Genomic DNA, 22,284 nt, shown 5'->3' with positions numbered 1-22,284 from the left:
GGGAGTTTTTTTCCTTGTTTTCATAGATTCATTATTAGCCTATTAAAGGTGTAATAAGTGACTTGCCAACCATGTTAGCTTGGTAGTTGTTTACTTTCATGGGATTCCCTGCCTTATGAATAAGTATGCTAGTATTTGTTTGTCATGGTCCATGAGGTGGAAAATCCTCATAGTCCATGAGGTGGAAAATCCTTTGCAGAAGACATTGAAGAGCTTGACCAAAAATTTGAAAGAAAACCAGCTCACCCCTAGCTGTAAGCATGTTAACATGCACTAAAAATATGGTCTAGAACATCTCTCTCTCTCTCTCTCTCTCTCTCTCTCTCTCTCTCTCTCTCTCTCTACATGATGCTAATGAGTGTTATGTTAACTATATGCGAGTTAGTTGTATGTTAACTTTTTTGAGCCTATATGTGAATAGAATGTTAGTTTCATTTTAATCATTTGACAATGACTTTTGCAAGTGTTACAAAGATTGCCATTGCAAAATTGTAGAGAAAGGTTGATGATGCAAAGGTATGTTACTTATACGATGTTTTATTTCATGAAGATGTGTGCTATCTATCATATATATGCTATATATAAAAAATAATGTTTGGTATATAGCTTAGATAACAAATTAATGCTTGTTGTATTGATTGGATCAAATAGCTTATATTAAAAATAACATTTGATGTATACATTAGATTAGCACATTGCTAAAATGAGGCCCCTGTAGGGAAGCTTGATAATGCATAGTCTCATGATGCACATTCAAGGTAGTTTGATGCTACATAGGGTGATGATGTATGGGTAGGGTGGGTTGATGATGCATAGGCAAGACATGATGATACTGCACAGGCAAATGATGCACATTGTATGTTCAATTGTTACCTTTTCATGTCGTTTGCTTGTGATACACAATAAAACATATGTTATACCCTTTGTGCTTGTGCTATGGATTACTTCTGCATATGCTACATAGTAGTCACATTTCATATATAGCATTTAAATAATGTGCTACTCCTTAATAGCATTTGATGGTTTTTTTCCTTTTGGAAAATTTTGCCAAGAATATATATTTTTTATTTTTCTTCTACACAAACAATTGTAATTTTGCTATGAAAGTATACGAGAAGAGAATCATCAAGTTGGTATTTTTCAAGAAAACAAATGGAATTAAGAAACCATATGATTAATACTCTGCTCATAACCACAAGACCACATATTGAAATCTCCATCGTAAGAGTTCAAAAGGAGGAGCATGTTGACCAATCTTTGGATATTTTTTAGCAACCCAACATATGAACCTGAACAGTTTGCAATCTTCAGACTCATGACAACACTTGCGGAGCTGTGAAACAATAAAATACAAAAGTTATGTGTGTACATTGGCCCTTAATAGTAGGGGTGATGCAACTAAGCTACACACTTTTCAAAAATACAAACCGTAAAAGAAACCATGTAGCATGTTTTATGTACTTGCAATCATTAAGTTATGTGTTTAACTATGCTGTAGCAATCCTTAAGCTATGTGTCTATAATTTCCACCCTTTGGATGTGATCTATAACTTCTTAATGTTAACCTACTTCTTTTGTTGCCTTGTTTGTTAGTTACCTAGTTAGTAGTATGTTGACAATATGTTAGTGACTGGTATGTTAACAATACGCTCATGACTAGTATGTTAACAATATGCTAGTGACTAGCATGTTAACAATATACTAGTTAGCAAAATGCTAACAATATGCTAGTTAGTAGATAGTATGCTAGTGATTGATATATTAGTTAGCAGAATGCTAATAGTATGCTAGGTAGTAGTATGTTAACTATATGCTAATGAGTAGCATGTTAATAGTATGCTAATTAAAGGTATGTTAGGTTCATTTTAGCAATATAAATGTTAGTTTCATTTTAGTAGTACGAGTTAACAATATGTTAATGTATGCTAAATAGCAATGTATGATAGTTAAAGGCTTGTAACAATTAAATAATTGGAACAAAAATTACTTTTAACATTTATGTTGCTTATAGACCAAACTACTTATAGACCAAAAGTTGGCCCAATTTAAACAATATTTTGAATTACATGAAGTTGTCCCATTACAAAAAGGCCGTTGATTTGTAAGGGTCCTACTTTGGTGGGGGAAGATGCACTTGAACACAAAATGTGAGCTGAATATTGAGCCCCAAAAAGTGGTATTCAATACATTATGATATATTTATAGATATTCTTGAATTCCTCTCTCTATGTTGAACATGTATAAATGATTTTCTCTCTCTCAATCTTGTTATCAAAGGACTCACTTATCAAGGATTTGTTATCAAGGCCCCCCCCCTCCCCTCCCTCCTCGAGCTACTTGCTTCCCAAATAGCTTGAGCTTCTCCTTGTCAATGGATTGTTTCAACCTTAAAATATACCTTGTTGCTATAGGCCACAACGTAATGCAACTCCTTTAAGCTATAGCTGTGCAATTGGCCACCATTTGCAATGCCTCTTTTGTTGTAGGTTTTATGACTTCTTTAAAATAATGCTCAATTTTCCCACCACTTGCAATCAATTACTTTCTAAAATGTTAAATGAATGTTGTTACATGTGATATAAGAGAGGTATAATATGTAAAAGCACATTGTCCATAGATTTAGGTACACCAAATTTCCATAAAAAAGAATTCTTCTAGATTTGAATGGGATTCTATTATCCAAGTCATGTAAAAATCAAACTACAAACATAAGGGTACATCACAATAAAGCATCTCAGTGTGGCATAATCTGTAGATTCAAATGCACAAAGGCACTTGATGGCTTGCAAGCCCATCCTCCTCACACATTGGCCTGTATTTGGATAGACATTGTACACACCCTTATGGCCATATGTTGAGCATGCAAGGGTCTTCTCAGATGGTCTCTTCTATGAGGACTATTTTCCTCAGGGGCCAGAGACCCTTTCTCCTTGGAATTCACCATAGGTTTGAGGTGGCATTTTTAGCCTCAACCTTGGAGCTTTATTGACTCTTCTTGATGATTAGATTTTTTGACCCACTCAGGGTGTTTTGTTTTCCATGCTATGCATGATGTTGTACTCTTGGCATGAGATTTTGGTTTTGGGTCCTTTTCCTAGTTAATAGCAGTCTGTTCATTGAAATAGGAAAGAAAAGGAAAAAATCAGCTGGCATTTTTAGCCGCAACCTTGGAGCTTTACTTGGCTCATGATGAGCATGTTTCTTACCCACTCAAGGTATTTTGTTTTTCATGCTATGCATGATGTACTCGCTCTTGGCACTTTTTTCCTACTTAATAGAAGTCTTTTCATTGGACAAAATTTATCAATTTTTTTTTGGGAATTCTGACAAATGCTTTAAAAGGGAAGTATGAAAGACCCAAATCAAGAGAGAATAATGAATGAGCAAGAGAGAGTAATGAAAGACCCAAATTGCTCCAATAAAGCCGACCAAAAAGCACATTGAAAAAGGTGTTCTTTGCTATATAAAAAAAAAATCCTTCCACTCTTTAGATCTAACAAGTCTTTTGTGGAAGTCATGTTTGATCCACTTAAAAAAGGTTTGGAGGAATGTTCAATGATAGGAGTATCATCTTTGCAAAAGATTTATGAATCATCCCAAAATTTGTATAATTCTAAAGTCATTTTGATTTGAATATATTAGAATTATATCGATTAACCTTGAGCTCCTATCTTTCTTGGTTCAATTATTTCATGAAGTGTGGTGGTGGTCCAAGTAGAATAGATAGGGCAATAACCTGTAGTAGAGGACACTCCACACTTGAACCATGTAATAAGCACATCTTAAAGCATCACACACCACAAAGCCTTTGGAAGGTGAAGCTCAACAACAACCGATAAGGAGAAAGAATAACCCATTGTAATAAGCTCGTTTTAAACCATGTAATAAGCATGTTTTAAAACATTGCATGCCACAAATCCTTTGAAAGGTAAAGCTCAACAACAACTAGTGAGGAGAAAGAACAACTCACTTGTAAAGTCCACCAAGAGAAAGTTATAGACATTTCTGGGTCAATATAGAATGTTTCATGTTGAAGCAATTCTAGGAGCTCAATAGCTTTTTTATGCACATCCATTTGATATTGTGGAGGGTATAAAGATCTACTTCCAACCTTTACAAGAGTGGCAAATAGAAAATGAAGATGGCACATGTGGGCCTAGAGGGCCCAACAAAAGCTTAGTCTTGGGTACTCTTACATTGCCCCTTGTACCCCCTCACATGCTATTGTTATGCTAACGTGCTAGTATAATAATGCTTAAGGTGGGATTGAATTTTAGAAGAATTGTTGTGTTGTGCAAATGTGGGATTGGTTAAGAACTTGTGTAATAGCACTAGGGGTAGATTTACCCACTTGAAGGTTTTTCATCATGTTAGATTTAGAAACCACCTCCTTACCTCCAAATGCAAACCCTAATGATTTTTTTGAGATGTTGTGTTCTTGGTCCCTCCCTTACCAAAGAAAGACAATGTATAGTATGGTTTGAACCATCTATAGATCTAGTGACCAGAAGTTGGTGGTTTGCCTTTGGCTCTTGTGCACCTGCAAAAACACACACAAATATCAAACAATACACCACATGCATAACACCACAAACAACACCGAGATCTCCACGATAGAAAAACAAAAACTTAGCCTCCTTTGCAATGCCACTATTTCTGCACGAATACCCCACTAACCTATCCCATCTTTACTCTAATTAACCACTCCTTCCACAAGTATTACTAATACCTATTTTTTGAATGCATTGCACACCTATTTGGTATGTCACCACTCGGAATGAATCAAGCTAATGGCTCGATCGATTTCAGAAATAAACAAGGTGAAAATTTCACTAGTCATGCCAAAGGGTGTCGCATAGCTCCACGTGGGGGAGGGCATCATTCCTTCCTACCAACATTGACGGGAGGCCGTTGGAAGGTTGGTGCTCATTGGGTGCCAAAGAATATTTGATCCATCATGCTTGGAACGGCGTGCATTGTCCGCTATGTTGCGAGAGGTTGTAGTTGGCTTCGGGATGATGTCAGCTTCTTGCTGACCTTCTTAGCTAGTGGCTATTTTTGACAATAGAATGTAGGTGCTGCAGTGATCGGACTAGTAGCAATGGTTTGTTCCGGTTAGCATCTCTTGATTTTTGACATTGGTCCAGATGTGGTCCAAAGCTAATTGATCAATTGTTGTTGCTTGGTTGATTGCTTGAGAGAGCGATGCTTTTGCTAGTGTGCTTGCTAGAATCCTTGTTGCGTATGTTGGTTTGAGCCAGTCGATGTTCTTGTCTTTGAGCAAATTTATCAGGTTGTTCATGTTCATAACTGCCAAAGCTTCCTCCAAGATTTGGATGAAGTGATAGATGCTTGCTATTGGCGACTTGTATGTTGCCACTACATGCAATTCGTTGTGTATTTCGTTGTGAAAAGGTGCTCTTATTAGTTCGGCATTGTTTGGGCATTGATAGTGTGCAAAATCAGGGTTTGTGTCTTCTTATATAGTAGCGAGAGGCCATGGCCACCGTAGCATGATATCTAGTCGAATGCAGGCAAACATGGAGTGTTTAGAGAATGCTGCCTAATCTCCTATAGGCATATGATGTCAACAGCCATGATATTGATGTCGTGCAGCATATCATCCAAGTGTACATTCAGTGAAACTATGTTGAGCGATTGGATGATTGTGTGGGTGCCGCTACAAGCATATAAGTCTTTTTGTAGGTAGCGCCATCTTGCATGTGTTTACAAGTGCTCAATCTCCTTCAAGACATTGGCGTCTACCTTGATATGCTTCCTTTCTAGTTGGCTAAGTAAGTAAGTTTTTGGTGGACAAAATGCAGGACAATGTATGCGAGACCATGGGATCGTATGTTATGTGGGTTGAAAGCGCCACTTGCCATTGTTAAACCTTAGGATCTATATATTGTTCTTGCATTGGCGGCCTTTATCGAGAATTGCCTCTCATCATTGTGTTCAAATAATTCTTCCCAACTTGGAGTTCTTTTGCAATCTGTTGTATTGGTGTCCACCTTGGCGAAATTGCATCAGAGTACAGGTGCTGATTTTCATATCATGCTTTCAGACCGACGTTCTCACTCTGGAATTCTATCCATACTAGTGTTTATTGCCCATTAGTGCTGACATGCTAGAATGTGCCATTAGTACCATTGACCAACCCATCGGGTATGTCTATGTTCTTGCTACAGATCTCGACTATCATACCTTCTTTGAGCGATAAAGCTGCAGGCAAGCCAGCAGTTGATTGGGGATTTGTGGGCCATTTGACTTGTTTGCTACATGTTTTGCTCCTTTTATAGATTGCGACGAGAACGTGGGCAGTTCCCGTCAAGTAGTCGAAGACATCTTGGTTGTGCTTCTCCTTTGCATTTGTGTAGAAAAGATGAGGGACATCTACAATGTCTAGTGGTTGGTTGAGGGACGTACTGTTCAAGTACTACAAGTCTCTATCGCTATGTTGTCCGCTGGTCCTGATTCTGTTTAGTGTCTCAATGAATTGTTGGCTTTTTGGTGCATTATCTCTTCTAGCTCATAGCAATGGATCTTCTCTTCCTAAATGAGAGTTGCAATAGGGTGGTTGAAGTCTTGGGTTTATAAAAAATCCAAGCACCTCTAAATGGGCTTTCCTGGCATAGATCTCCGTAGAATATGACGTCGAGTCCACTGAAAGGGTCTGAATGGTTGTGCTTTATTGATTGAAGGCATGTGTCTATCAAGTTTAGCATAGTTTGGCCGATAAGGGATGCTTTGTCGAATACGACCAGCCCCATAGGATTTTGTATCTTGTGCTGAGATTGTCAAGGGTTTCTTTGTATCTTGCGCTAAGATTGTCAAGGGTTTCTCGAGCGAGGTTTGTAGCATAGTGGGTTACAAGTGACAAATGCTATGCTGAATGGATTGTTGTCCCACTTGCATGAAATGCTACTCTACCTATGTACGCAATCAATAGTGTCATTGGTAGCTCAATGTCGGCCTCAATCACTCGTGCATAGTGACGGAGGAGCCCTTGGACTATCATATGGAGGGTAATTGTTTTGCCAGTGCCAACGCCCCTGTGAGGAAGAGATAAATCGCTTCTGTAGGATTCAATATCTTTTGGAGCATGATGTTGTTGTGTACGATATGCTGTTTTGCATTTAGTCTGTCATGGTACTCATTGTTTGGCATTCGGTTATATGTTTTGTGCAAAACATGATTGTGCATCGGTTGGATTATGTCCGCTCTGATGTTGTAGTTGTAGTGGGTGGACGTAGTCAATCTGGATGCTCGAGATGAGGTGTTGCTTATACTTGTTTCAAGTAAATTTTTGCTAAAATTTTCCCTGTTCTCCTTGATAGTTTCTATGTGTTCATGATATGCTTCTGCCCATGTTTTGCCAGCTACCACGATGGAATCCTTTGATAGTTGCAAGGGGATGTAAAGAAGGCATTGTTCATGGTAGAATCGTGAAGGGTCTTTATGTTGGTTGAAGTGAACGAATCGTATTATTTATTCTTTTTTGGCTTTGATTTGTTTTCCTTTGATGGTTTTGTATTGCTTGCATATTCTGCCAGGCAAATGTAGCACAATGCTTGTTGTCGCTTCGGTCTTTATGTTGATTGAAGTGAACTAATCGTATTATTTGTTCTTTTTTTGCATTGAGTTGCTTTCCTTTGATTGTTTTGTATTTGCTTGCATATTCTGTTTGGCAGATGTCTCGCAATGCTTGTTGTCGCTTCAAGTACTTTTGAATGATGTCTTCAAATAAAATTTTTGTATCGTGGTCACCAAGAGTTTGCAAAGTTAGTGTTTTCTTTTTAGTAGGAGTGTTCTGTCCTCTTTGAAGTTAGTGTTTATGAATGCAAATTGTCGGGAGCACATTGTCAGAGGTAGAGACAGTGCCATGTAAGCAGCCTACTGGGAGCTCAATTCTTGAGTGTTTATTAGTGTGTTGTCAATCTTTCGCAAATGCTCAAACGTGTTGAGGTTGTTCTTGGTCATGTAGTTGAATGCTTCTTTCAGTGCTTTCGTTGTGGTTGTGTCAGTTTTCATCATGTAAGATGTGCAATATGCTGCTACACCATGGGGATTCAAAATGAATTATATGTCAGTGTTTGCATCCCAAAACATTGCGAGTGGGGTTGAAGTGTCCTTGGGTTCTCTCCTTAGCAGAATCAGTGGTTTCTTAACGGAATATCGCAATGCCTCCATGTATTCTTCCTTAGTTACGGCCAAAAGCACTAGACAGTCGGTCGAACAGAATGGTAGTACTATGCTCCAAGTCGTTCAATGCCATGCCAATTTTCTTTGCTAGTGCTTTCAGATCAATGTTGCATAAGTGCTCATCCGCTTCCAGTGGGAGTAGTACACAAGTGCATCAAGACAACAGCCTAGGGAAGCCGTACCTGCATCTTTTCTCGCCTACTTGCAGCCCCTGCGATGGTGGTACATCTCGCTGTTGTGCAAAGACTCCTCAAGTAGGCAATGTTGAGATATCAAGCTCTACCCCCGATATATCTCCTGGATGACTATCATTTATGTCACCGCCTATGTTAGTTGTACTCGTGGTGTAGTTAGACTACCACGTATGCTTTTGGTTTGGGTTCACATATGAACCACGTATTCTAGGGTTTGACATATAGGGTATTTCCCTCTTCTATTGTATTGTTGCTGTGTGCAAAAGTGAAGAAAGGCTTCACCCTCCAACCTTGTGTCCTCTCTCTTTTGTGTGTTGTGAAGAAAGCTGAACTTGAGTCTCCTATCTCTCTCCCTTATTCTTTACATGGTATCAGAGCCTTGTTCGTGGTAAGGAGCTCAAGAAAGCAAGCCAAGTTTGTGGTGTCCTGGTAAGAGGACCAGTGTTGCTTTCCTATTTCGAGTTTGGGAGCAAATCTCTGCAGGTAGCACAGCCAGAAGTGCAGGAGTGCACTGTTTCAGATTGAGAGGCCCTTCCCGGTGTGGCGAGAGCGCAGTATATGCTGCGGGAAAGGGCGAAGCTAGGAAGTGACTGTGTGGTGAAATACCACTTTCGTCAGTGTTGCAGATCTGCCCCTGTGAGGTTTTTTGCAGAAGTTTTGCTATTTGCCCTTGTGAGGCATTTGCTGTGTTTACAGGTTGCTGTTGCAATTCGTGATTTGTAAAATGTCTGAGAATCTGTCTACCATTGTCAGTGAGAAGCTTGACAAGAACAACTTCCAAGCATGGAAGTTTAGGATGACAAACTTCCTTATGGGAAAGGGAGTTTGGGAGTACATCAGTGGTGAAACTGCAGAACCAGTTTTGGGTGCTGCTCCCACTCCTGCTGAATTGAAGGCCTTTAAAGAATGGCATGAAAAAGCCAGAAAATGCCTGTATTGGCTGTCTGTTAGCATTTCAGATTCTATGATTGTGCATATACAGGATGTAGAGATGCCTAAGGAGGCATGGGATACATTGGTGAAGCTGTATAGCACAAATACCAAAGCACGAAAGATGCAGCTAAAGCAGGAGTTGCACAATGTGCAAAGGAAAAATCTGAATATAAATGAGTATTCCCTAAAGGTGAAAGGCCTTGCAGATTCTCTTGCCTCCATTGGAGCACCTGTTGATGATGAGGACTTAGTGTCCGTGACCTTGAATGGTCTTGGGAAAGATTATGCACAGTTTCGGACATCCATTGGAGTCCGTGAAACATTTCTTGATTTTCAGGAACTTATTGCTCTCTTGCTGAGTGAAGAGCAAAGGAATGGTGGTTCAGCCACCTCAACTTCTCAAGAGACTGCTTTCTACTCGAATACAGGTAGAGGCAGGGGTAGAGGAAGAGGCCGTTTTGGTGGCCGTGCAAGAAATCAGAACCAACAGCAACAACAGGAAAACCAGTCCTATGGAGGAGGACGTGGTAGTTCTAGAGGCAGGGGGAGCCAAAGAGGCCGTGGTTCATGGCAAAGGAACCAACAAGTAAATAGCAGCACAGAATGCTATTATTGTGGAAAGCCTGGACACAAGGAGAATACATGCTATAAAAAGCAGAATGACATCAAAAGTGGGAAGTTGCAGCAAAGCAACTATGCATCATCAAGTGGGCATGGTGACGATAGAAATGAGCACCTTTTTGTGATGCAGCATATGGTTAACTCCATGTCAGGAGATGATGTAGCTTGCAATGATGTTTGGTATGTTGATTCAGGTGCCTCTAACCACATGACCAGTCATGGTGAGTGGTTTCATGATGTTAGAAATTTGGATAAGCCAGGTTATGTTGAAACAGGTGATGATACTGCGCACCCAATTACGCAGGTTGGTAAAGTGCCATTGGCTATGCAGGATGGCAAAACGAAGTACTTGGCAGATGTACTTCATGTTCCAAAAATCACTAAGAACCTGGTTTCAGTTGGCCAGATGGTTGAGCAAGGTCTGCAGGTTAGATTTAACCCTGATGGATGCTTTGTTGAGGACTTGAAAAATAAGTGCCGCTTGGTTGCGAAAGGCAACAAAAATGGCAGAATGTTCACCTTGGATGTTGATATGCCTGAGGTGAAAGCTGCTATGTTTGCGCATGGGAGAGGTGTCATTGCAGATATTGAGATATGGCACAAGCGCATTGGGCACGTGAATATACAAAGGCTGAAATCTATGCAAACGAAAAACATTGTTGCAGGTTTGCCTAAATTCAGAGTTGAGGGAATGCAAAAGGTATGTGAAGCATGCCAAATGGGTAAGCAGGCCAGACATGCATTTCCCAAAAATGCTAAGGTGAGCAGAAGACCTTTGGAAGTGATCCATTCAGATGTTTGGACAACCAAAACTGCTTCTATTGGTGGATGCCATTATTATGTGACGTTTATTGATGACTACACTAGGAAGGTGTGGATTTATTTTATGAAGCACAAAAGTGAAGTGTTCAGCCATTTCAAGGCCTTTAAGGCCATGGTTGAAAAAGAGAAAGGTGTGCATATTAAAGTGCTAAGATCTGATGGAGGGGGAGAGTACTTTTCAGAAGAATTTTGTGAATATCTGAAAGAACAGGGAATTCAAAGGAAGTACTCATGCAGGTCTACCCCTCAGCAGAATGGGGTTGCAGAAAGGAAGAACAGGCATATTGCAGAAGTAGGACGGGCGATCCTAAATGAGAAAAACATGCCTGATTATTTTTGGGCTGAAGCAGTAGCAACTGCTGTTTATATTATGAACAGAACCCCCACTACAGCTGTCCATGGCATGACGCCTGAAGAAATGTATACAGGCCAAAAACCAGATATTTCTCACTTGAAGGTATTTGGTTGCATAGCTTATGTTCATGTTCCTGATGAGAAGAGAACAAAGCTGGATCCAAAGGCAGAAAAATGCATCTTTATTGGATATGCTCTGCACCAGAAAGGGTATCGCTGTTATAACCCTTCCACCCACAAAATGCAAGTGAGCAGAGATGTTGTTTTTGATGAAATGAGCAGCTGGTATGCACCAACTGTTATGGTAGGAGATGCAGATGCAGGAAATGGGAATGCTGCAATAAATGCAGAGCAGCAATCTCAAGTCTTGAGTGGACCCAGAGAGACCTCTACTAGTGGATCTAATGCATGGGCAGGGAGATTGAGATCTAGTGAATCGTCACATGGCAGCCCTGATAGTGTTGTGCAGGTATCACATAAGGGAAAAGAAAAAGTAGACCATGCTCCAGTGTTTGATGTGTCTGCTGGTAGCTCTCATGTTGATGGAGAGTCAAGCGGCTCTGAAATGAGCCTTGATGAGGAACTTGGGATTCCTTCTGTTGTTACACCTGGTGCAAGGAAAAGCAGGCATGATTTAAAGACTCCTGCAACTGATCCAGTTGTACGGAGGTCCACTCGTATTAAGTATCCAGTTGACAGGCTGAGATATGATGGGTATACAGCACATCACTATGCTTATATGGTCAAGGTTCTAGAGGAGCCAGAGCCCACATGTTTTGAGGATGCAGCATGGCATAAAAATTGGGAAGCAGCTATGGATGAAGAGATGGCTGCCTTGGATGCAAACCACACTTGGGATTTGATGCCTTTGCCTCATGATAAGAAGGCTATTGGCTGCAAGTGGGTTTACAAAGTAAAGCACAATGCTGATGGGTCTATTAGCAGGTACAAGGCAAGATTGGTTGCCAAAGGTTTTGCGCAGACATATGGCATTGACTATGAGGAAACTTTCAGCCCAGTTGCAAGGATGGCAACCGTGAGAGCAGTAATTGCTATGGCTGCTGCAAAGGGATGGTCTTTGCATCAGATGGATGTGAAAAATGCCTTCTTGCATGGTGATTTGCAGGAAGAGGTTTATATGATGCAGCCAGAAGGTTATGAGGATAATTCACACCCCGATTTTGTATGCAGGTTGCGCAAAGCCTTGTATGGCTTAAAACAGGCGCCGAGGGCATGGTCAGACAAGATAGGGCAATATCTTGTCACTATTGGATTTCAGATTTCCAATTCAGATTTTTCACTTTATGTGAAAAGGACAAACAGAGGGATTGTGCTTATAGTCATCTATGTTGATGACTTGATTATTACAGGTGATAGTGATGCAGACATTAATGAAGTGAAGCTGCTGTTGAAGCAGAAATTTGAGATGAAGGATTTGGGAGAGCTGCGTTACTTCTTGGGCATTGAGGTTATTAGATCCCCGAGTGGGATATGGCTGTTGCAAAGGCAATACGGTTTGGACATGCTGTCCAAATATGGGATGACAGGCTGTAAGCCTATCTCTGTTCCATTGGAGCAGAATGTGAAGCTCAATGCAGAGACAGATGAGCTTCTTGAAGATATTACTATGTACAGGCGCCTGCATAGTAGGTAGCTTGATTTACATGACTACTGAGCTATGCTGTGGGGCTGGTGAGTCAGTTTATGCAGGCACCGAGGAAGCCACATTTGGATGCGGCTAGGCGCATACTGCGGTATGTGAAGTCCACATTGCATTATGGACTGTTTTATGAAGCTGGGTGTGCATTACAGGTACATGGATACACAGATGCTGACTGGGCTAGTAGTGTCTCAGACAGGAGATCTACTAGTGGTTTTATGTTTTCCCTTGGGAGTGGTGCCATCAGTTGGAGCAGCAAGAAGCAGCCAACAGTTGCCTTGTCGAGCACAGAGGCTGAGTACAGGGGTGCAGCAATGGCTGCATGTGAGGTAGCTTGGTTACGGAAGCTACTTGCAGATATGGGACAGTCAATTCATGGAGCAGTTGTCATTCATTATGACAACATTAGCAGCATCATGCTTGCTAATAACCCAGTTTATCATGCTAGAACGAAGCACATTGAGGTGCATTATCACTTTGTGAGAGAGAAGGTTCTAGCTGGTGAGATTGATCTTGTCTATGTCAGCACTGAGGAGCAGGTGGCTGATATTTTTACGAAGGCATTGGGTACCGAGAAGCTTCGCAGATTTAGGAGCTTGCTTGGTGTACGTGAGATGGATTTGAGCTTGAGGGGGAGTGTTGAGATATCAAGCTCTACCCCCGATATATCTCCTGGATGACTATCATTTATGTCACCGCCTATGTTAGTTGTACTCGTGGTGTAGTTAGACTACCACGTATGCTTTTGGTTTGGGTTCACATATGAACCACGTATTCTAGGGTTTGACATATAGGGTATTTCCCTCTTCTATTGTATTGTTGCTGTGTGCAAAAGTGAAAAAGGCTTCACCCTCCAACCTTGTGTCCTCTCTCTTTTGTGTGTTGTGAAGAAAGCTGAACTTGAGTCTCCTATCTCTCTCCCTTATTCTTTACAGGCAACCATCTGCACAAATATATGTATTAATGAAGGAAGTTATGTCAGCAAGCAACACATGCTTCTTCTTATACTAGATCTCGTCCACCCGAACTCCTCCTCTCTTCACAAGACTTGAAATCTCTAATTTTTAATGGGGAGGAGAAAGAACGCAACAAGGATGCAATAAATATGTTCTTGCAAAAATGGCAAGACTTCCATCAACTCAAGAATACCCTAAAATTCGCCTGTTCCTCTTCAATTCAATTTTGATTGCTTGGAAACGGTGGACGTAGTATTGTGCAGACGTGATTGGTTCCGATCGAAACAGGTGGCATACATGCAAGGCTTCATCCTTGTTTGATGAGAGTTGTATTTGTGGATTTAGTTTTTGCACGCATTGTAGGAGGCTTGGCCAGGGTCTCTCACCACAAGAAAAGGTTACAAAGAACGTTGGGGGGCCTAGTTGCTGTATCATGGAGAATATATTCTTCTTAAGTTTGTGCTTGTAGCTCGACGATGTATGAAGCACCTTGAAGTCATGTAGCCTATTCTTGAGTTCAAATTTTTTTCAATGTTTGTGCTTTGGCAAACATCCTTTGTGTAGAGGTGCTTCCCTTGCAGCTTTGCCTTGTGTAACCGCACCCAAGTTGATGACAATGCTTTAAGTACCAATATCTTAGAAAATATTTTCTATGCTATGCGCGAATCTTCTATCTCCATGTGGCAGTTCCCACTTTGCAATTGTTTGGTAACTGCGCTCGCATAGCTCGTAGTACCTCCATTGCTCGCCAATGAATAACGTCGGAAGCACCTCTCCTCACGAAGACCCAGGGGATGGTTATCCTTTGATGGTGCAATATGTGCTAAGTCAACAACTTGTTGCGACGTGTATATCCCATGTAACAATGTGCCTGTGTTTAGCGCATCATCGGCTATCGGGTCATCGCGGACATCTCAGGGATCACTTCCTCTCCTAGCAAGTCATGCAACGAATTAATGTGTGCAAGCCACTCATCCCTAAGGATTACATTGCTTTGCACGTACAACGAAGTTGGGATAAGCTCATGGAGAGCTTTCATTGTTAGCATTGGACGAACCATTCTGCTCATGTAGCAATGGATATAGTCTAGCTTAAGCTTAATGCCTACTAACAGCAAAGCATTGTTGCTTAAGAATTGAGGCAATACTCATTGGGCTTTCTCGACGTTGCCATTACATTAACCACCGTCCCTCGTAGGCCGCATTATCCCTCATAGTTCAATTCTCTGATTTGTGCAAAAGGTATCCTAATGGACACCAACCGCGACTCGACTACGTTCAGCTTCGACACATACTTGGTCAGGCAGTTGAGATGGATCGTCTGGTTTGCGATCTGGTGTGGCAATTTGCTTGCGTTGAGGGACTTCGCACATTTGGAGCAAAGCTTCAATTCTTCTTGGCGCAATTCTTCACCGATCGTAAAGGACACGGCTCTGAGCATGGCAATCGCAATGGATTTGGCGCTTGCAGTTGTTTTTTGAAGTACAGATTCTCACAACTAGTGCAAGAATTAAAAGGGGTGTCAGTGATAATCTTGAAATACTTCAAGCTTCCTTGAGGGTGCGACACATCCCCCATGGGGTTACACTTCCGTGGAGTAATCGGCCCAGTTGCCCTCTGTTTTCCACCACGAATTCTATAAACTTTTGCTTGTATCTGCTTGTTTGTCATTGTTGTCAATTGGTGGAGTTTTTTGAATTGGATGGCAATATCCTTGGGACTACACAATGCTCCCTCATCTAGTTTCTCCAAGATGGCGCAGTACTCGGGTGGCCAATACCCACGTCTACGCTGGTGGTTCGTGGGCACCGCTCCAGGGAAAACGAGGTATCCACTTTCCAGCATGTCAAACAGGAAGATCTTCTACACTATCAAGAGATGCCACAGAAAGGTAAAATAGCATATTTCTAATAGCCCATTGCTGAATCCATAAGGTTCAATAATACTTCTTGATTGATTTTTCGAAACAAGTTACAACTAAAATAAGTGAAATTACAAGTTGTTGCCACGATCATTTGCTTTTAGAAAAGCAGCTCCACAAGATTGCAAATTTTCCCAATTATGTTAATTTCTGTGTTTCTACCTAATTCCAAAATCGATGCTTTCTTTGATGCTTCGAGATGTTTCAGAATCAACACAATCAGATTTCCAAAAGCATCCACTTTTTTATGATTGTCTAATTGTCTTAACCAAGAGAATAACACAATGACAATAACATTTGAATGAGCGATAAGAATTTCACTCCTCCTCTTTGGTCAATGGTTGTATTCCCCTGCTATACATACAGTTGCCATTGCCTTTATCTGTGCAGTCTCTCTCTCTCTCTCTCTCTCTCTCTCTCTCTCTCATGCAGGCTTCTGCAATGCACTCCACTCTCACAGGAGCGTCCTCTCTCATGGCCAGCTATTGAGCTGCATTTCGTTTACTGGTGTGTTTCGGGACGAATGCCCTGCTTTGAGCGCTAAAACAAAGTACTCAACATCTGGTTATCATGCCACTGTCAAGTTGTGTATTGCTACGGACATGCACGGCGAGATGTCTCACCTGATTTGCGGTCTTGGTGTGTGGAGAGTGGTGCTGTTTGGAGTGATAAAGATTTTGGTCAAAGTATGAATGTATGGTAGCATTGAGTACTTGGGTTTCTGTAGTTACTGTCTAGTGTCTGTGAGTTCTGAGTTCTGCATTTTTGGTCTATCACAGAAAATCAAGGCATTGTTATCATCCGCAAAGTACCACAGCAGATGCCTTGTGGATTCATGGTTCTTGCACTGACATCAATCATGGAGCCAAGCACAGTACCACAGTGGAGGCCTTGCAGATTGATGTTCAGTGCACTCATTCTTATCATGGAGGCATGGAAGTTCACACTGTGGACCATGTTGACTGGGAAACTGTTTATGTTTCCTCCTACATGCTCTTTCGTCTTTTACAGAGGTGCATCAGCCAGAAAGACCTAGCTGCAGGGTCTGAAGTGCATCGTCTTATTGTGAAGAATGGTTATGAGACGGATGCTTTTTTGGGAACCCAGCTGATTCGGATGTATGCTTTGTTTGAGAATTTGTGGGAAGCAAACCAAGTTTTCAGCAGACTGCTCCAACCAGATTTGTTTGCATGGAGTGCAATCATTTTAGCGCATGCTAAGCTTAGGCAGACTGATCGGGCTGTCAAGCTGTATTATGAAATGCTCAAGTCAAGCATGGAACCAGATGGGCATGTCTATGTTGCTGTTCTTAAAGCATGTGCCACTTCAGCAGACGTTGCACAGGGCAAGCAGATTCATGCCCATGTCATTGCTAGTGGGCTTGAGTTAGATGCATTTATTGGGAGCACCCTCATTGACATGTATAGCAAATGTGGAAGCCTTGAAGATGCCCTTATGATATTTGACAGATTGCCAAGTGAAAATGTGATTATGTGGAGTGCATTGATTGCAGGGTTCACCCAGCATGGGTGTGGTAAGGAGGTTCTCAAACTTTTCCGAACGATGCAACAGGAAGGCTTAGAGCCGAATGGGGTCATACTCATCTGCATACTGAAAGCTTGCTCCCGCATAACAGCCCTAGAGGAGGGAAAGAGGGTCCACATGTACATCATTGAAAGTGGATTGGACTTGGATATTGTCATTGGAAACACTCTTGTTGATACATATGCAAAATGTGGGAGCCCTGAAAAAGCACTCTTAGTGTTCGAAAGGTTGCCAAAGAGAAATGTAATCACTTGGAGTTCATTGATTGCAGGGTGTACTCAACATGGGCATGCTCAACAGGCTCTTAATCTTTTCAGGCAAATGCAAGATGAGGGCACAGAGCCAGATCAGTTTACGTTTTCATGCCTTTTGAAAGCATGTGCCAGAATAGGAGCTGCAGTGCAAGGGACACATATTCACACATGCATTATTGAAAGAGGATGGGAATCAGATGTATTTATAAGTAGTGCCCTGATAGATATGTATGCCAAATGTGGGAGCCTCCAAGATGCAAGCACCGTGTTTGATAATATGCCAATTCGAGATGTGGTCTCCTGGAATGTGCTGATTGCTGGCTATGCCCAGCATGGGCATGATCTGGATGTTCTCCATCTCTGCCAGCGGATGCGACAGCAGCATGTTAAACTGGACCAGCTCTCTTTTGTCTATATTTTAAAATCATGTGCAAGCAGATTGGCTTTGGAGCAAGGAAAGCAGATCCATGCCTGCATCATTGAAAGTGGTTTCGCATTCGAGTTGTCTATTGGCAGTTCACTCATTGATATGTATGTCAAATGTGGGAACCTTCAAGAAGCACAATTGGCTTTTAACAGATTACCAAAGCAAGATGTTGTCACATGCAGTGCATTGATTTTAGGTTATGCACAGTATGGTCACTGTCTGAAGGCTTTTCAACTTCTTGAGTGGATGCAAAAGGATGGCATAGAACCTAATCAGGTCACATTTGTTGGTATTTTGAAGGCATGTTCTGCCTTAGAGCAGGGCAAACTGATTCAGGTTGGCATCATTGAAAATGGGCTTGAAATGGGAACTTTGGTTGGCAACTCTCTCATTGATATGTATGCTAAATGTGAGAGCCTCCAAGGGGCATGCTTGGTGTTCAATAGATTGCCAAATCGAGATGTGGTCACATGGAGTGCATTGATTGCAGGATATGTAGAGCTTGGTTTTGGAGAGGAGGCTCTATATCTTTTCCAGCAGATGCAACAGGAGAGCATGGAGGCAAATCAAGTCACTTATATTTGTATCCTGAAAGCATGTTCTAGCATAGCAGCTGTCCAGCAGGGCAAGCTGATTCATGGCTGCATTATTGAAAATGGTTTGGAATCAGACATAATTATTGGCAACACTCTCATTGACATGTATGCCAAAGGTGGGAGCCTCCATGATGCACGCATGGTGTTTGACACATTGTTAGAGAAAGACACAGTCACGTGGAACTCATTGATTGCAGGGTATGCCCAGCATGGATATGGTCAGGAGGCTTTGTGTCTCTTCAAGCAGATGCAGCAGGAGGGCATGGTACCAGACCAGTCTACATTTATTTTCATTTTGAAAGCAAGTTCAAGTCTAATGGCCTTACAGCAAGGCAGGCAGATTCACAGTTGCATTGTCAATTGTGGGCTGGAGTTGGATGTTTATATAAGCAGCACACTCATTGACATGTATACCAAATGTGGGAGCCTCAAGGATGCAAGTATTGTCTTTGAAAAATTGCCAAAGCGAGACATAATCACATGGAGCTCATTGATAGCAGGACATGCTCAGCATAGTGATTATTTATCAGCTTTTCAATATTTCCAAGGAATGCAACAAGCAGGCTTGAAGCCAGATAATGTGGCATTTGTTTGTCTTCTTTCAGCATGCAGTCATGGGGGTCTAGTAGATGAAGGCTTTCTACATCTGAAGTCAATGATGGAGGATCATGGTATTTCGCCAACACTAGAACATTTTAACTCTGTAGTCGACCTTCTTGGCCGTGTAGGACACCTGAATGAAGCAGAAGACCTACTGGAGACTCTTCCTTATGGACTTAATATAGTTGGTTGGACGGCTTTGCTTAATTCCTGCAGAAAACTTGTCAGCATGGATCAAGGAAGGCGATGCTTTGATTATGTAGTAACAATGGATCCGGGGAACGCAACTGGGTATGTGCTTATGTCTAGCATCTATGCGCAGGCTAGCATGCCGGAGGATGCAGAAAAAGTAGAAACTGTGAGAAGACATGCAGTTGCATGGGAGAAGCCAACAAAATCCTATGTTGAGATTAATATTTAGGTCATGCTTCACCTTGAGAGACAAGAACCACCCTCAAAGCGATAATTTTTAAAGTGTGTATGCTGTGAGTATTGGAGAGAGTTGCTTTCTACATATTCCACTGTGCACAGAGGCACGCCATAACTCCAGAAATCATGGCATGGTATCACTTGTCAACAACTTTTTTGATACCCCTCAGCCTGAAGGAAGGTGCCCCTCCCGAAAAAGAGGCGACCATGTTTCAGGAAGAAGAATTATTTTGTTTTCAGCACAGAAAAGACGCTCTCCCCCCCCTCCTAAGCCTTTCAGATCCTTGTGATGGCAAGCAGATCCATTCCAGCCTTTGGGGACTTGGGAAAGCTTGACGGACGAATTATCCCCTCTGGAAGATGAAAATCCGAAGCCACCTTGTGGTAATGGACGAGTTGGGGAAATCATAACGGGAGTGGAATCATGCAGGGGGGCTGTAGTGACACCGGCAGATGTCGTTGTAGTGAAGAATTGGGTACTTCATGATGCAGAGGATTATTGGCACGTCCTCATGCATATTCAGCTTGCAGACATTGCTTTTCAAGCATGGACCATCTTCAAAGACATGTACGAGATCAACAACACTGTGACGAGCCTTGAAATCGAGACAGAGCTCTACAATATGCATATGGATGAGGGGGACTCTGTTCATGAGCATATCAACTAGATGAAGGTGGTAAGAGATCAAGTCCCCGCAGTTGGACAACAGATGGATTCTGCCCGAATTTCTAGGCTCTTGCTTGGCATGCTTCACGGAAGCTACAAGAGTTAATGACCATGATTGCAGGGCAACGGCCGGTGCCAGTCTTTTTTGAAGAACTAGTGCTCGTTCTCCTGTAGGAAGAATCCTGGGTGAACTAGCTCGATGGATCCAGTGACAAAGCCTTCTCATGAAGAGGAAAGAAGTTCGATGGATCCAGCGACAAAGCCTTTCTCGTGAAGAGGAAGCAAATGGCAAACACTTCAAGGGTAAGCCATAGGTGATGGAGACTCCAAGGAAGACAAGTCAAATGACCCCAAGAAGAAAAAGGAGTGTTTCTATTGTGAGAAGTTGGGGCATTTTGTCAAAGCCTACCGGAAAAAGAAGGCGGCTCGAAAGTGCAAGAAAGCTGACAAGTTGGAGGGAGAAGACAATCTCATCATAGAGAAACTCTTCATGGTGAAAATGAAACCACTCTGTTCTCTTTAACAACTTGGACAAATGGAATTGACGGATTTATTTTACAGACTTTTTCAAGATGCTCATAGGTGCATGTTGGAATGGAGATTGCATAATTGAGAGTTTGCAGTAACTTGATAAATTGCTCAATAGAGAGTAATAACAAGAGATATACACAATTTGGCATTTCTTTGAATTTGTACTTAGGTTGAGGGGTTAAGATGCCCCTACCCTTATCCAGGTTCTTTTTATTGCTCAAATGGAGGTACAAGACACAGGTGCAATGCGCCTTACAAACTTGGACTCAAACTCTTGACAAGGACGTAGTCAAAGGACTTAGTTACAGTTGCAGGACAAGTGGAGCTATACACCAAGAATGACTCAAAAGCTGATACTAGTAGGAACATAACTCCATGGACACCTCAATCCGCAAGGAAGATGCTTGCATAATCACAACTTCATCTCACATTAGGCGCATGCACTAGATCTCTAGGAAAATCACAATGTGTAAATGTACTTGTGTAAATGTACTGCAAAGAAGCAATTCTCAGATGCAGACTCCCTTCCACTTTTGCTCCCTTGGTTATGGAGTCCTTGGTATAACTGCAGCTCCTCTTGCTTGGATGGGTGAGATCTTGGGGCTGCAGAGAGACTCTGAAAAAGTGATGCAGGGAAGAGAGAGAGAGCCTTAACGTGGAGTAATGGTATGGAGAGAGAGTGTTGCTGCTGCCAAAGGTGAAGAGAGGCGGAGATATCTGTAGAGAGAGAAGCCTGGAATTGTAGAGGGAGAAAGTGGCTGCTGTAGAGAGAGAAGCCTGGCAGAGGAGAGAGGACCGTTGCATCACTAAGAGGGCCTAAGAGTAAAGCTGGCTTTACCAAGATGGGGAAGCGAGGAGAGCTATTGCACCAAAGAGGCAGGAGGAGCTGAAATGGCATGGAAATGTGTGCCATGAGGGAGAGGGAAACTTGCCCCTTTTAGCCCACCAAATGGTGGGCTAATCCGTACACTTGTCCTCCTCTTTGCCACTTGCTCCCTCCTATGGGCGAGTGGCTGGGCTAGGTAGCCCTACTGCTAGCTTAAGCCTTTGTAGCTTGCCGCGTGCCACAAAACCCCTAAAATTTCAAACTTGCTGGAATTGAATTCTCACTTTACCTGCAGGTTTCTAGCAGGCAGCCCTAGACATTGAGCTACGCCAGAGCCATTTTTGAGTTTGATTAACCTCAACTCAGAGGTTTATTAATTTATCGTCTTATCTTTTATCTTCATGTCTCTTAGCATGTTTCCCGGTTCACCCCCAAGGCCCTCAGACATTCTCTTGGATGGTTGCTAGATTGGTCTACAATCTGCGCATTTGATTGGTCCCGGATATGCAGGTGGGGTGTGGATTTTGATGTCCCTCTTGAGAGAGGGCATCACTCTTGCGTGCCACTAATGCCCATAAACCCAAGCAAGGGGGCCACCCTCAAATGCTAGACCTAGCCCCTGTGACCTAATTGAATAGGAGGAAAACATTTTCATTCTTTTGCAGAACATACTATCTTAAATATTTTAGAATAAATGGAAATTTAAAAGAAAAATTATTAAGCAAGTGGGTAATTGAGAAGTGC

General features: G+C 42.0%; 1 protein-coding gene across 1 annotated transcript; it reads left to right on the top strand.

The window, feature by feature from the left end:
• Positions 1-14,866: 14,866 nt before the first annotated feature.
• Positions 14,867-21,087, top strand: LOC147883115 (pentatricopeptide repeat-containing protein At2g33680-like). Its single transcript, XM_087399711.1, has 2 exons — positions 14,867-15,635; positions 16,445-21,087. The coding sequence occupies exons 1-2, from the start codon at positions 15,472-15,474 to the stop codon at positions 19,506-19,508; spliced, it is 3,228 nt and encodes a 1,075-aa protein (XP_087255837.1). The 5' UTR covers positions 14,867-15,471; the 3' UTR covers positions 19,509-21,087.
• Positions 21,088-22,284: the final 1,197 nt, after the last annotated feature.

The sequence above is a fragment of the Dipteris shenzhenensis genome, chromosome 28 (assembly GCF_047967505.1).
Source record: "Dipteris shenzhenensis isolate YYH24624 ecotype China chromosome 28, Dip_SZ_1.0, whole genome shotgun sequence".
Lineage (NCBI taxonomy): Eukaryota > Viridiplantae > Streptophyta > Polypodiopsida > Gleicheniales > Dipteridaceae > Dipteris > Dipteris shenzhenensis.
The sequence above is the reverse complement of the archived record's forward strand: the minus strand, read 5'-3'. Positions and strand labels throughout refer to the sequence as shown.

Excerpts from the sequence above, each read along its gene's own strand:
- LOC147883115 (XM_087399711.1), top strand. The coding sequence starts at position 15,472 with ATGCTCCCTCATCTAGTTTCTCCAAGATGGCGCAGTACTCGGGTGGCC. Across the intron at positions 15,636-16,444 it reads TCAAGAGATGCCACAGAAAG|AAAATCAAGGCATTGTTATC; the intron begins GTAAAATAGCAT and ends GGTCTATCACAG.